Below are 15875 nucleotides of genomic sequence, written 5' to 3'. Positions count from 1 at the left end.
TGCTCATCATGCTTCCCGCGTAACAGGAGCGATTTCTGAGGAATTACAGACGACTCCAAACTCGCGATTCTCGCTTTTCTCACAACTCGAAATTTTTTTATATACGAATTTACGAAAACAAAACTTCCTCTATGAGGAAGCAAAATGTACATACATACTTCAACGTGTACATACATATATATTGTTTTATATCTCTCGGCTTTGTTTGTCAACAATTTTAATATGCATTGTTCGCTTATTCGTAATTTCGAATTCTTTCGTCTCGATTGATATATACACATGATTGCCTTCGAACTGTCCTCCAAATTTTCGTTTCTGTACATACGTCAACTTTATCGGCCGGTGATAGGTAGATTCCATAGCAATCTACGACTGGTCTACAGTCTTACGATCTGCAACTGCAACTAGTCCATCACGTAAACACAGAGCTGCACAGTATATAACTGACTACTGTATAATTGTAAGACTGCTAATTATTAATAGCATTATGCATAATTCAGCGTGATACATGTACGCGTGGGATGTATCGTACCGTATGCGATTGATCGTACTCTCGGGTCAAAGTTCGAAAGTACAGTTTGGGACGGTTCCATAAGTCGAACGTCAACGACAGCACAGAAACAACAATGGCAATGCAGTGCTTGAGATTACTTGGTGGGTGTCAAATATTGTCCAATTCTAATATTATTGAACGTGGATTGCTATTTAGTAGTGGATTACGTTTATATTGATTCGCAGCAAACAACGTGCCGAGAGCTACGTGCACTGTCAACAATGTCAACCGACACATTGCCTCGCTCTCTATGCTGCCAGACACGTATCAGATGCTGTACAAAACGTGCAGGTATTACGGTATTACACAGGCGACAAATTATACTTGTGTATTTTATACAGATATAATTAATTACCGTACAGTTGAATAAAGTTTATCATTGCCATTAAAAATTCGTAATTGCAGGGACTTCGCCGAGGAAGAATTGAAGCCTGTCGCAGCAGAAATTGACAAGAAGCATCTTTTTCCCACGGAGCAGATCAAGAAGATGGGCGAGTTGGGTCTCATGGGTTTGTGCGTTCCTGAAGCACTGGGTGGAACGGGATTGGATTACCTGGCCTATGCCATAGCCACGGAGGAAATCTCCAGAGGTTGTGCGAGCGCCGGCGTTATAATGAGCGTGCAAAATTCCCTCTACTTAGGCCCCATAAACGCGTTCGGGACCGACGAACAGAAAGAACAATACATCATTCCTTTTACAAGCGGCGAGAAGATCGGCTGTTTCGCTCTCAGTGAACCGGGTAACGGATCTGACGCCGGTGCGGCGTCCACCACTGCAAAAGCGGACGGCAACGTTTACACGGTTAACGGCACCAAGTCGTGGATAACAAACGGATATGAAGCCAATGGAATAGTTCTCTTTGCGACGACCGACAAGTCCAAGAAGCACAAAGGTATAAGCGCTATTGTAGTGGACAAACCGACGGCGGGTCTGAGCCTGGGCAAGAAGGAGGATAAATTGGGTATACGAGGCAGCAGCACTTGCTCCTTGATCTTCGAGGACTGTCAAGTGTCGCAAAATAACACCCTAGGCAAACCAGGAATGGGCTTTAAAATCGCGATGATGACTCTAGGTACACACGATTGTTATCACGCGAATTTTAACGAACCGGTAATAGTTATTCGATGTAACATTCGATTTTATCTCTCAGATTCTGGCAGAATAGGAATCGCCAGTCAGGCGTTGGGCATAGCTCAAGCATCTCTGGATTGCGCGATGGATTACGCAGCCAAACGCCAAGCCTTCGGTCAGCCGATCGTCAAGCTGCAGGCAATTCAACAAAAAATCGCTGACATGGCTCTGAAACTGGAAAGTGCAAGACTGCTGACGTGGCGAGCGGCTCAGCTTAAGGATAGCGGTAAATCGTACACGAAGGTGCGTTATAAATATTTAGATATATAAATATTGTTTCATTCTACTGGAATATTTACTCTTAATATGACGTTCCTTATCTTAGCCCATATATATTTTTCTATTGATTACAGTTTGTATAATATCTTATCAGATAAAGTAAACTTCGCGCTTTCATGTGAATGGCATAGAAATCTTCAAGTAGTCACGATAGCTTAAGCTTTAATTATCAACAGTTTAATTATCAACAGATCAGTACTAAAATAATCGAAAATTTAAATGAGAAAAAAGGTGGGGTAACTTTTACAGAGAATGAACAGACTTTTTTGAAATCTTCAAATAGAAGGCCTAATAATAATAAGAGCCAGATTGCAGATGTTAAAATTTATATCGATGTACGATTGTTTTGTCAAACTTGTGTCCGTCCGTTTTGCATTTTCCTCAGTCGCGAACTGAGAAAGTCCGAAGCGGATATCATATGCAAGTAAATTTTTCACACATCTTGCGATCTGGCTCTCTCGTTGGTTTTTCCATCTACTAATCAAGATAATTTCTTATTCGCTAGGAAGCCGCCATGGCCAAACTGTCGGCATCGGAAACCGCCACGTTCTGCGCCCATCAATGCATACAGATTCTGGGAGGGATGGGATACGTGTCGGATATGCCGGCGGAACGTCATTACAGGGACGCGCGTATCACGGAGATCTACGAAGGCACGTCGGAGATCCAGAGACTCGTGATCGCCGCGAATCTCGTCAAAGAGTACGGCCTCAATTGAGATCGCACGACTCACGCACGTAAGATAAAATCCTCCAGTATCTTTCTTTTATATCCAAAGAGAGAGCAAAATATATTTTGTACGTATTGCATATCATATTAGATTTTGTATATATATATATATATTCTCTATATTAATTAATTATATTTTTATATTAAGAGAAAAGTCGAAATAAATTTCATATGCTATGCCTTCTAATTTTATTAACTCTTGACTAAATACTTGACTGGATCGAGACATACGCACATACGCGCACACACATGCACATACACGTACGTATATACGTATGTATGCAAGAAAAGGAAACGCATTATACACGTGCATATATACATATATACACATACACATACTCATCTGGTATTTCACTGTTAGCCCTTTGGCAGCGATACGGAATTTTTTCTTCCTCTCCTTTTTTTTCTCTCTATATCCACGACTCTTCTCTACCCTGCTTGTCGCATGTCTAGGAACAGCTAGAGCCTATCTATTTAAGTAACTATTATCGTAGGATAACAGGTGTAATGTAAACTCGCGTACGTGTGTGAGAAACTCTCATGTCTTAACAAAACGAATGAGTCGCAGTCGTGGAACAAAGGCGGATTCCATTAAAGTTACGAGCTTGTTTGAACGACACAGATGTGCCTTATTTCGATCGGTTTTCCCTCGTCGATAAAATGGCGAATAAATACATGTCCAGTTTTCTCTGTTTCTCGTATGTATGTCCGGTACATTGAGTACAAATACTGTGTGCACCGTCGTGGCTACCACATACTTCGTACGTGAATACGAAGATAAAAGCTACCTTAGACTACATGCCTTCCAACGAGAAAATACAGAGAATACATTTACTTTGTGCAGATGACAGTTAAATTATATACTCCATTATTGTTTTTTCAATCTTCACTCGTATATTTAATTAGAGATCCTATCGCTAGGTAAGAACGCTGCTGCGATTACACGTTAGTGTACAACCCATTAAAAGACTCTTTACTCTCATTTGAGGATTCGATTTAGCGAAAATAAATATAATTATTTTCAAAACAAACTTTAAGATATCTTGTCTCTAATTATCTTTTTTTATCGTCATGATGTTTTTTCTCATCACCGTATAATAGACTTAAAATTTGAAAGACTTAAAATTTGAGGATAATTTAACAGTCTGTAATGAGTTACGAGCAGCGTCCCAGAATACTTCGTCGGTTGTACTCAGAGATCCATTGGAATGCAAAGAAACATTATATATATATAATTTGAATTTCATTGTGTGTATACCTCTTTTTCTTTTTTTTATATATATATATACAATAACGCACCCTTTCGTCATTCACCCGCTGTCACCAATATTGAAATAGCCTAAACTCTGTTTCTCTACATATGTGTGTATATGTATATCAGTGTGAGCACTTTACATAGAATACATCACCTCTCCCCTCCCGTCGTCAGTAAACAATTTAGAGTAGTATGTTAATACGTTACTGTTAGCATCGCAGTATAATTAAAAAATCCATCAGTTTGGTCCTAACTTTTTAGGGGATATAGATACATATACACGTCTCGCGCTCGTCGATAACGAACGGAACGAAAGAATAGAGGAACATTGTAGGTTGAAATCTACCGTAGTACCTTGCCTCGCGGAATCATCGAGAATTCCACGAAATAACTATAGATACACATTGAAGATTCTTATAAAGTTTTTTCGAATCGAGCTTCCTGATCACATATACACTTTCGTAGAATTGAGAAAATACTACTCTGCTTTTTCTTCTTTCGAAAATACACGATCTAATACATTACACTTTCGGTCGAAATAATAGTTCGAAATACAGATCGTTAATATGCAACATTTAGATTTTCAATTGTACATTAATATATTAAACTGTGGAATTTTTAACTATTTAACTACGATCAAACTCGCGATGTTAAATCACATATTTTCCTTTGTTTTTTTTTTCTTTATGTACTCCTCGCAGCAAGCATTTTGTTCGTTAATTGAACTCCAATATCTATTATTATCGAACTACGAACTGCTGTTAAGTAATCATAATTTTTTTTTTATCTATGATGGTTTTCACGAAACCAGATTCTTTTTATAATTATGCATTAAACAAGAGAACCAGATAATTCTGATTCCTTTCGTTTGTCTCTTTTTTTTTATAATAATAACTACATTATAATAATCTTTGACTGTAGATACATTTATCTAAAACGCTTGTAAATGTAAAATAAATTAAAATAGTAAGTAATTTGTAATAGACACTGAATCTATAGACACGTAAATTCCAGAAATCGTCCGAATCCTGTGGAATCGTCTATGACAGAGCGTAACAGGGTGTACATCTGTAGGTATGCGTCTGTATTTGTGTGTACATGTATAAGGAAATTGATTTAACCGTTCATAATAGAAGCTATCGAAGCCTCAATCGTCAGCTCGCATACCCCGTACTTCACCTTGATGTCTTTGCTGCAATTGAACATATAAAGAACGTTTCAAGAGATCGAAAATTTTGACTTTCAACAAACGGAAGAAAAATCTCTCACAAAGCAAAAAATCGAATAAATTTGAAACGGGAGAGTTGAAGAGAGCGCAATCGCTTACCCTGTCTAATTCTTCTTTCGTATTGTCTTCAATTGCTCTAATATCCTCCATAGTTAAACCGTACCAACGATCTATCCAGCAGAACACTTGTCTATGGAAATTGGTGAACAGGCGGCGTTCCGCCTTCTGAATGAATCCTTCGACGCGAGTCTGCAGACCGAACCATTTGAATTCACAGGTGACTAGCTTGTAGCACGTCATCACAGGTTGAACATTATGCTTCCAGTCTTTCCCGACGAGTGGGCCCCGTCCCGTCTTCTGGGACTTGAATTTAGACGGATCCTCGTCCTCCTTGTAATCGGCACTGGCGACCGGATCATTGGCAATATCTATATGCACTACCTCTCTGATTTTAAGCTTATCGGGCGGCAATTCGTGCACCTGAGTTCGTGAGAAGAAAACACACGTAAACGAATGAAACCTACTCGTCGAATCTCATAGCACTTACGTTATGCTGATTGCCGACATCGCCGATATGAAAGGATTCTATCATGATCACGAAATTGTCCTTCATATACCCTGGATTCTGCGGAAAGATCAAAGTAACATTTATGTGGATATATTTAAACGTAATATTTCATATATTTATACGTGAATATACGCGCAACACTTACAGTTATGACTGTCTTACAATAGGGATAAGCGTTCCAAGCCTCTTCGTGGATCTCCAACGAGTTCTTTGGCAGTAAAATGCGAATAAAAGCAGGCACTTTACTAGCTAAGTGATAAATCTTATATGTATATTGGCCTGATGAATACTTTCCACCGAGTAACGGATAATCCGTAAACGGCTCATTCTTCAATACTTCAATGCCTTCTCCGCCGCCTGTATTATTTTTACTAGCCTCTGCTACAGAATACAGTTGAGCTACTTGGTACTGTTAAGAGAGAGAAAGAGAGAGGAAAAAAATTAGTGTATAAATTCTCAATATTTTCCGAGGTAGGTTAAGCCCGTTACATAATTTCACTCCACAAGCCTTGCAGGCATGATTTATACGTGTACTTTGACTTGTTTTTTGAGCACTAACATTTATCAATTCTTTTTATTGGAGTTTATTTATTATTACAATTTATCCATTCAAAAGGCGCAAACAAGAAAAGATTTAAAGTCCACTGTAGAGTCTATATCTATTTCTAGAATTGATACCGCGCATGCAACGACAATTATAAGATATCTCTGTTGGACATCACTTTATTATCCCTCCCTGAGACAAACAGATAATGAGAATAGAAAAATAGAAACATAGTCTAAACAACAGATAACAAAGAAACTCGTGTGTCTGTGCGACAAAAAAAGGTTTCTAATTACAAATGCAACATTGTTTATGCAAGATAACTCCACATAAGTACTCAGAGAGGCATGGCACATGTGCCATGCGGAGGATAATTAGATGATTGGCGAATTTTCTTGATTGCACGGCAGTGCTAAGAGATTAGTATCAACTGTCTTTTTATGCAATCTGACAGGTATCCAGACAGGTATCAAACCAGGGGGTCATTACGAGGAATGGAACTCCTGGGAAAGATCAGGCACGTACCTCTTCCACTGTGAGGGGCAGAGTGACACGGCTGTAACAGACAAATAACGGATTATGTCAGCGTTACGTTACATATCGGGAGGCAAGAAGGAGGCGAAGGAAATTACACACGGATAACGCAACCGTGTCCTTGAGTCACAGGAGGGCACGCGTCATCGCCGCCGCGAGGTGCACGTATCGCCCGGCCGATCTCATGTAATTACATCAGAAATCGGCGCTGATCGATAAGTTTCGCGAGGGATTTAAAAACTGAACGCATGTGTCGATCCGCATCGTACGCGGACGGTCGATGCCGGGGAAGCCTAAAGTCAGCCGAGATTCTCGGGAAGCTGCACTTTTCTCGCACTACTTCCCGCTACTGGCCAGGAACCGTCGTATATTTTTAAGCTTCGTTAAGGAGAGAGCGAGAGCGAGAGAGAGAACGAGAGAGAGAGAGGGAGAGAGAAGTGCAGAAAGTGCAACCAGCGCGAGCAGACCTCTGGAATCATGCGGTAAGGGATGAGGGCCACCATCCCTCTCGCTCCCCGTCTCTCTTTCTCCAACCCTCTCCCTCCTCCACCACCTCCTTCACCAGCCGCCGTTAAAGATCAGCAGTCATCGTGTCCCGTGCCGATCGGTTTTTGAATTTCGCTTGCGCTGATGGCCCACGGCGTTGGCCGTGGCCAGGAGCGAATTTCGGAAATCCGCTCGGCGCGGCGCGCACCTGACAGGCCCCCTTGCTCCGGTGCGGTCCCCGTAACCATCACCGTCACCGTCACCGTCACCGTTCTTCGCTCCTCCTCCGCCGCCCCCGTAACCGTCCCCCGCGCCGCACTTACAATTCCTTGATGAGCATTTTAGTCAGCAGAGCACATGGACCAGTAGCGTGCGATCAGCAGACACTCGCCGACACCGACGACGACGAGATGGAGCAGCGGAGGAGCCCGCTGCAGACGGCACCGCACCCTCTTCACCTTCGTCGGCTACCGATCTCTGACTCACGGCTTGCGCTATCGGCTCGCTATCGGCTCGCCGCCGCCGCCGCAGTATCATACACTCGCAACGTGCAATGTGCGCCGAGCAACGCCGACAGGATTCACCAACCGACTGACACACTCCGGCCAGATTCACTCCGGCCGCTTCACGGTCCGCACCTCCGCACCACCAACAGCAGCAGCACAGCAGCAGCACCCAGCAGCACCGCACACCAGCAACCGCACCGCCACGACCGCGCCAAAGGAGTCTCACACACACTTGCGCGCGCCCGCGCACACGTGTACGACTCCGCGGTACCCCCCCCCCCTCGTCGCCCCCTCCAGCCGTCATGCCGTCCGTCCATCTGTCGTTCCTCGGCCACCCTCGGCCGCCATCGCCATCGCCGACGATCGTCCGATACGCCCTCCTCGCCCCTCGCCGAACGGGGCGACTTTGCCGCTGACGTCATTCCGCGAGAAATTAGACGCGCGTGCGCCACGACTGCCGGCCGCCACGAGCGCGCGTCTAATTTCTTAAGCTAACTTCATGCGACTCGCGGAGAGAATAAAAGGTTCGAGTTTTATATTCATGATTACGATATCGTTACGCAATATCATGCGCGATGAAATCATGCATCTTGTTTTTTCTTCTCCCGTTTTGGCGCCTACGGGACGCGAGAGAAGTTTTCAAAACGAATGCGCATACGTCGTAAACAGGTTTCCGTCCGTTGAGCGTTAGGGAATTACGGCTGTGGTCCACTTGACGGTACAAATGCTTCGAAGCATATTCCTCGTCTTCTTTCTTTCAATGAAGAAAGAAGAAGAAGAACGCTTCAAAGCAATTATTTGTATATAGCGTCAAGTGGACCGCAGCCTACGTTGGATGCCCTGATGCGCATTTAAGGGCAAATTCTCAGAATGTCAGGATCGGCCTGGGGGTCGATCATATATATGTATGACGATTAATTAATCTATGCCGATAAAATATAAATTAAATTAGATTACCAACTTAATCGACAATTAAGGAGTTTGTCGGAGTTTGGTCTCAAGGTCGCTTTTAAAACTTTCTTTTCAAGTAAAGAGAATGCAATAAAAACCGGCGTACAACGTAATATATATTTTTTTAATAAGTTGGATGTCGAAAAAACATACTTTCGATGTTGAAATTGGACTGTCTCGTAAATTATAACCCGTACTTTAAGGGCCACTTTGACCAAGCTCCGATTAACTTAATCGTTGATTAGTCATTTGTCAATCTGTTTCATGAGCAAATGCGATTGGTCATTTCCATTGGACTAATCAACGATTAAATTAATCGGAGCTTGGTCGAAGTGGCCCTAACTTAAATATCGCGAGTTTCTAGTTCCGAGCAACGTGTGTTTATTATTTACTGCCACGGATATATCCTTGAATGTCATAACGGCAATATTTTGGGAACTCTCAACTTCGATGTTACAGAAAGCAATTAGTAACTAGTCGATTTCGGTAAGTTACAGACTAAGGGACGACCTCAAACACGATATCTGTATATCAGGTGAGAAACAAAGTCGTAACAGATCGAAATCTTTACTATAGAGTCTCTCGATCGCGCTTGTGAGATGATTTTCGCACGTCCACCGTTCGACTCTTCGCCAGAAAAATTATCAATTTCAACTACTTAGCATGAAGATTCAGGCAGAGAGTCCCGTGATTGTAGCAGCAAGAAAAGTTCGATTCCATGATAATTAGATTAACGTAGTACGTTGTAATTACACAAACGCTCAAATTTTAGATGATTTAAATATCTAAATCTAAAAAAAAATAGGAATAGAATACCATGAATACGTTTAAGAGATAAAATTGCAAAATGATTTAGAATCTTTGCCACGAATGGATTACAAATGAATTAAAAATTTTTACTCTTCAGCAACAAGATTAATCGCACGCGAACCCGAACGCGAATATGATGAATAAGTATTTGTCCAAAAATATATTAATGGCAAGAATACCTACCACGAGTACGTTTAAGAGACAAAACTGCAAAATAATTTAGAATCTCTGCCGCGAATCTCTGTTAATCGAATACGATTGTCAAATTGTTAATTTTCCTGTTCAACAATAAGATTTGGGCAGAAATTTTTATACTAATAATATAAAAAAAATTTGAATCGAAATTTTTTTCAGAGAAGTCTCAAGGGGAAACAAATAACGATATAATGCAGAATTAAAAAGCTGGTGACAATTTATGTGAAAAATCTGTAGGATAGAAATAGGAATATAGAAGAAATTCACACAAAAGAGAAAGCATCACAAATTTTTTCGCACAATATATAGACCAGATGTCTGATAACATTGATGACGAAGTGGTGGTCGTAGAAATCGCTACAGCGAAAAAATACGTGAAAACCTTAATATCCAAACTTCCTGATATGGTAATCATTTGTACAAATACCATTTGCAATTGCTATTGTGTATATATATTTAGGAGCCAAAGGTAGTATATCCTAAACAACGACTTTGCTCGGAATTATTTAATATTTTTAATTTTATCAATAAGTTTTATTGAAATTTGCGATCTATAATTTTTGGTATCATTAATGGATAATAATGTAGCATTTCGGAAGAATATTCTTTGTGCAATACTCTTCTTTTTTCGGAAATTTTTTGTTTACTGCGAATACAATAGATATAAGTTATTTTGATCAGAGCTAAAATATTCTTTCGGGACATATTACTGATAAAACAGTATTAGAAAAATAATTTAGATAATGCCAATGAAAAATGAATATGTTTAATAATTAGGATAATGTAAATGAATATATAAAATTAGAAGTGCAGCAAGAAATATATTTTTATTGATGCTGTTGGGTTATTTTTTATTAAATTTATAATACTATAAAGCTCTTGAGATACGTATACAAATTGTGCAGTGCAACTCATTTCAGATAAATGATAAGCCGGAAGTAATGATGCGAAGATATAAACATGTATTGACCATGAGCGAAAACACCATTATGGCAAATTATTTTGTAAATCATCCAAATATATTGCAAGAAATGTTGAATGCTGTGAACAGTAAACCAGATGTTGTTGTATGCTACATTCATCTTTATCGCAAATATTCCATTGTTATTTCTAAAGTAGTTTAATGAAATTATTTTAACGTTAATCCGTAAACATTTTTTTTTTAGGAAATAGTGATTTGTATTATTAATAATGTATGCAGCAAGGATGAAACAATGATTCTCATAATAGGCAATGACCTAAGTTTTGTATCATCTATCCTAAGTCATTTAAAATCCAAACACGAGTTGCTACAATTGAGTGTTCTGAGATTCTTAAAAGTAGCAGTGCACACGATCCGAAACAATTGTGCACCAAGTTGGTTGAGGTGTGCATCAGGGCACTTGAAGAAAAATGAATCTCTTGGACGCTCTATATTCGTTATACTTGAGTTTGAATTTACCGAATCTAATGGTATACTAATTTATTGAAATATATCCTAAGAGAATCAGTTTTGCAGAGCGCAATCCGATTAATGTGTTAAATTTTTTTTTTATAGAAAAGTTAATAGAAACAGTCATTGACCTGGTCAAGGAAATGGCTGAGACAAAATTGAATCGATCTGCAAACGATAATTCGAATCAATCTAATTTTCTAGAGGAAATACATGTAAATGGAGTCTCTATCAATATAAATGATATAATTTATAAAATAACGATCCGTTGCAAGCAAATGGTAGAATGGAAACGTAAAAGAGAGAAACAGATAAATTTAGAGCTTACCTACAATTGGCTATCAATAATGACGATTATGAAAACAAAGATAGCTGTGTTTTACAATGAATTGAATTTACACGGCTTAATAGTGGAATGCTTAGTTTGTGTTTTCGATCCATACCGGGAAGTTTTACTTTCAGAACTGATAACTGATAAACGACCTAAAATTATTGATTTAATTTCCAAATATGCATACCTATTGCCATATTTGGAATACAATTTGTCACATCGCATAAATAACATTTTGATGCGCACAATTTCAAGTCTTAAAATAGGTATTAAAATTCGTTGTTGCATTGTGGATAATTAATGCAGTAATATGTTTTTTCTAACCATATTGTGTATAATAGTTTTAGGTGTAGTATCAAAAACACTGAAATCAGATTCTGACAAGTTTTTAGACGCTCTGGAAAATGATAACAAATTAACAATTTTATTGTACGATCCAGCTTATAGTATAAGTAATCCAAAAGCAACACGGTTATTAAATTTACAGTCGTCATTACCTAACTTGTTAAGAAACCTGGAGGAAGCCTGGTTGAACATGATTAAACATCTGTATAAATCTTCTATAAAAGATCTCGTACTCTTAATTGAACCGTTTTATGACGAAAAGGATTATTTCTTGCAGTTGCTTGTTCATAAACGTATATTAGATGAAAAGTCGGTGAAAAAGATTGAGAATAAGATAAATAAAATAATATTGTTATTCGGAGTAAATGAAGAGAAATAAAAAAAAAATAAAGATAAGGAATAATTAACGACGTACTTATTTTTACGAATTATTAACGTACTTATTAAAATTCATATTTTTGACGATTTGTAATGGTATTTTTTTATATTATTATTATTAATTAACACAATGATTTCAATAAAATAATATTGTTAATATTACATTATTGACAATATTATTAGATTTAATGCTTACAACATATATGTATCAAAGGAAATTATATGCCTTTTGCTGCCATATAATAAGTGTCATGTATAAAGCATATATATCTGAAAATATCTCTTTCTTTTTTTACATACAAAAATTAAATTATAATCGATTTCATTATAACTATATTATATATACAAAATATATATATCAAAAAATTGTAACAAAAAAAATGTAGACATATGCTGCATGTAATATATTTATCGAATAAATTAATTTAGCATATATGTTTCATTGTTATTCGTTTTTATGTATTTGACACATTGTTAATTACTTCTAACATTTATATCAATTTATAAACGTGTGGTTATATATATATATAACGTGGATATATATATCCACGTTACGGTCTCTTGAATCTTATTTTAAAATCGCATAGATCTTCCTAACTGGAAATCTCTTAAAGATAACAGTTTTATTGAAGAAAGATGACAATATTATTGAAGAAAGAATTCACATCGAGCGAAATTACGTGACTCGACTTTCGTGCCAGGGAGAGGCGAACATGTGTTACGGGACACCCGGTATAACGAGGAAAAGCAGCGCACTTTTGGCATGCGCACTCCCTTGTTGTTGGTTAGCAGGCTCGTGGCTCGTGGTGGTGGTTGCTCGTGGTGGCAACGTGCAACGTGCGACGCACGTTGGCACGAGACGAGGGACGGTGAACGATTTGAGACTTGAGACTTGAGACTTGAGAGGTCGACTTCGAACTTCTGGAACCTCCGCGCGATTCCGCATCACCGACGAAGATGAGCAACGAATTTACGATCGACGAAGTGAGTAAAACGTCCGACCGTCCCTCAATGACGCGTTCTCCTTTCGGCATCACGAAACATATTCTCCGTTTGCAGTTTCCCGCTTTGAGGTCGAGACATGTTTACATCAGGGACGAAGTCGCGCTCCTGAAGACGATAAATGCGATACAGCAAGGCGGCGCGAATAATCTGCAGGTATGCGCTCTTATATTTACGCCTTTACAATCACCTTTTAATTCAGCATTAGGTTAATCTACGATTACCTGTGTGCAGATAGTCACGGATTTCGACTTGACCGTTACGAAGCAACACATAGACGGCAGGGATGTACTTAGCAGCTTTGGTAAGTAAATAATAATTTATTGTGTAAAAAAAATGTAGTTTTTATTTTTATTATAAGCTCTTTCTCACAAGCTTGCTGATTTCCCTTGCAAGTTCACAAGTTGTCTATCATAATTGAGATTTATAATTGTTCAAATTTGTGATTCGTCGGTTTCTGTTCAGCTCTGCGGTAACTTAACGTTGAAATTTAATTTCAGGTATGTTCCGAAAATGCAAGCAATTGCCGCAGCAGTATTTAGACGAAGCTAAGCATCTGTACAATAAGTACAGACCAATGGAAATAGATCCGGATATGCCTGTGAACAAGAAGGCAGACGCTATGCGCGACTGGATGACAGCTGCACAAGATCTGTTGAAAGGCATCGAGTTTGATCCTCACGAATTGGAGGAAGTGGCCCAAGCGTTCGAAAATATATTGCGCGATGGTACGGAAGAGCTTTTTCAGAAACTGTACAATGCGAGAGTGCCGATTGTAGTGTTTAGCGCCGGTTTGGGTGATATAGTGGAGGCTGTGCTGAGGTACCACAATGCTCTCTTCGACAATGTAAAAATAATCTCCAACTTTCTCAAGTATAATGGCAATCAATTGGATGGATTTAAGAACGACGTGCTCATACACGTGTACAACAAGAATGAGTGTGCACTGGCAGAACATTATCTCAAGTTACTTCAAAAGAGACATAATGTGTTGTTAATGGGCGACACGATCGGCGACGCCAACATGGTGGAGGGACTAAAAGACACTAAGGCAGTCCTGAAAATTGGATTCCTGTACGATCACGTAAGTATCTCGATTAGTGGGATGCTAATTATCGAGATACAGTGACTGATCTCGTTTCTTTTCCAGGTGGAGGCGAGCTTAGACTCATTTATGGAAAAGTTCGATATCGTTCTCGTCGACGATCAAACGATGCGGGTGCCGATGGAGATACTACAAAATATCTTATAATACCGTCTACATCGATACTCTTTTTACCTGCCTGCGTGTACATGTACGCACCTACCCGAAGGTGTAAACGTCATACGCATACGTGATCGCTCCGTGTTTCAAAATACGAAGACTTTCTAACTCATTCTACAATTAACATATGTTTTAACTTAAGTACATTTCCTAATATATTTTTCATAATAGCGTATTGGCATAATGCGGATAAGCTATAAGTTACGCTCGTCTCACTGGTAAAAGATATATTTTAAAGGCGTGTGCATCTTAAATGAATTAATCTTTAACTTAAATTGAAAAGTTGACATATCTGCCATTTATAAATTTTTGCAAACCTATGTATGTGTGAGTGTGCGGCGTCTGACTACGATATGTAACGTAATATTGACATGTAATATATTTATTGAAGTTATAATTTGCGAAATCTGAGCACTGTGTGTTCTCCGATAATCAACATCTCTCTAAATGTGAAATCGTGTCTCGTATTTTTATCAAGTATTTTTGCCAAGTATATTTATCGCCGATATTTCAAAATAATGGTATTAATTGCTGTGTCACAAAAAAGAATGAAAATCTTGATTCTAAGCAATCGAACAGTAATATCTCTGTATAAATCAACTTTAGTATCTAATTGAACTCAATGTTAAGCAGTCAGAAGATGATTTAAGATGTTGAAAATTAAGTGTTAAATTTTTGAAAATTAAATGAGCGTGAGAAAGTTCGATATAGTATTAATTCATAGCCCCTCATACTTTGAAAACAAAAATTGAAGATTTACTCAATATATACTTCTGTTAATTACATATAACATTCATTTTCATGCCAATAAATCAGTTTCGGTGAAAGTCGACTTAAGTTGTCGCCCGTGGCACGGCGCTCCCGCCGCTGCAGCTGGTAGCTGGTAGCAGTGACTGACTGCGGCCGTCACCGGCGACGAAGATGGTCGACGTGCCGCCGGTGATGCTGCGGCGATGACGGCTGTATATGCGGGGGACTCACATGTCCCTGCGGATGATGTGCTTGCAGATGGCGATCTCGATGATGGTGCTAGTGTTCGCGATGCTGCGGATGTTGATGCACTGGGACGTGGTGTGCGCCCCGGGTGGCCGCGAGTCGCACGCGCGACGTTGCGACAGCCCCGGAGGACGGCCGCGACCAGGATGAACGTCGTCGCCAATGATACCCGTGTAGCCCGGCACTTGCGCCGGCAGTATTGCGACCCGGCTTCTGCACTCGGGGACCGCTGTGCTCTCGCTCATAATGAGCGAGCTTTAACATTTCTTAACGGCACGGCTGTTTTGCCGATATAATTACAGACGGAGCACTTATAGCTTATGTAGTCCCTCGGATGCATTTTCTTTTCATGTTTCG

At 39.4% G+C, this 15875-nt stretch overlaps 4 protein-coding genes across 4 annotated transcripts; 3 read left to right on the top strand and 1 right to left on the bottom strand.

The window, feature by feature from the left end:
- The first annotated feature begins 399 nt into the window (after positions 1-399).
- On the top strand, positions 400-2795 carry LOC112458865 (short-chain specific acyl-CoA dehydrogenase, mitochondrial-like). Its single transcript, XM_025022685.1, has 5 exons — positions 400-654; positions 739-844; positions 959-1626; positions 1705-1928; positions 2470-2795. The coding sequence occupies exons 1-5, from the start codon at positions 627-629 to the stop codon at positions 2680-2682; spliced, it is 1239 nt and encodes a 412-aa protein (XP_024878453.1). The 5' UTR covers positions 400-626; the 3' UTR covers positions 2683-2795.
- Positions 2796-2858: 63 nt separating this feature from the next.
- On the bottom strand, positions 2859-7992 carry LOC112458866 (phosphatidylinositol transfer protein alpha isoform-like). Its single transcript, XM_025022686.1, has 6 exons — positions 7632-7992; positions 6814-6844; positions 5890-6153; positions 5724-5801; positions 5276-5656; positions 2859-5140 (listed from the first exon to the last, which is right to left on the bottom strand). Exons 1-6 carry the CDS (start codon positions 7646-7648, stop codon positions 5096-5098), a joined length of 816 nt encoding a protein of 271 aa, XP_024878454.1. The 5' UTR covers positions 7649-7992; the 3' UTR covers positions 2859-5095.
- Positions 7993-8120: 128 nt separating this feature from the next.
- LOC112458867 lies at positions 8121-12373 on the top strand. Its single transcript, XM_025022687.1, has 6 exons — positions 8121-9300; positions 9930-10177; positions 10691-10837; positions 10937-11222; positions 11308-11799; positions 11875-12373. Exons 2-6 carry the CDS (start codon positions 10085-10087, stop codon positions 12255-12257), a joined length of 1401 nt encoding a protein of 466 aa, XP_024878455.1. The 5' UTR covers positions 8121-9300; positions 9930-10084; the 3' UTR covers positions 12258-12373.
- A 667-nt stretch (positions 12374-13040) lies between these two features.
- Positions 13041-15225, top strand: LOC112458869 (7-methylguanosine phosphate-specific 5'-nucleotidase-like). Its single transcript, XM_025022688.1, has 5 exons — positions 13041-13240; positions 13316-13414; positions 13493-13562; positions 13759-14342; positions 14409-15225. Exons 1-5 carry the CDS (start codon positions 13214-13216, stop codon positions 14508-14510), a joined length of 882 nt encoding a protein of 293 aa, XP_024878456.1. The 5' UTR covers positions 13041-13213; the 3' UTR covers positions 14511-15225.
- Positions 15226-15875: the final 650 nt, after the last annotated feature.

Source organism: Temnothorax curvispinosus, unplaced genomic scaffold (assembly GCF_003070985.1).
Source record: "Temnothorax curvispinosus isolate PA1 unplaced genomic scaffold, ASM307098v1 QBEX01009289.1, whole genome shotgun sequence".
Lineage (NCBI taxonomy): Eukaryota > Metazoa > Arthropoda > Insecta > Hymenoptera > Formicidae > Temnothorax > Temnothorax curvispinosus.
The sequence above is the reverse complement of the archived record's forward strand: the minus strand, read 5'-3'. Positions and strand labels throughout refer to the sequence as shown.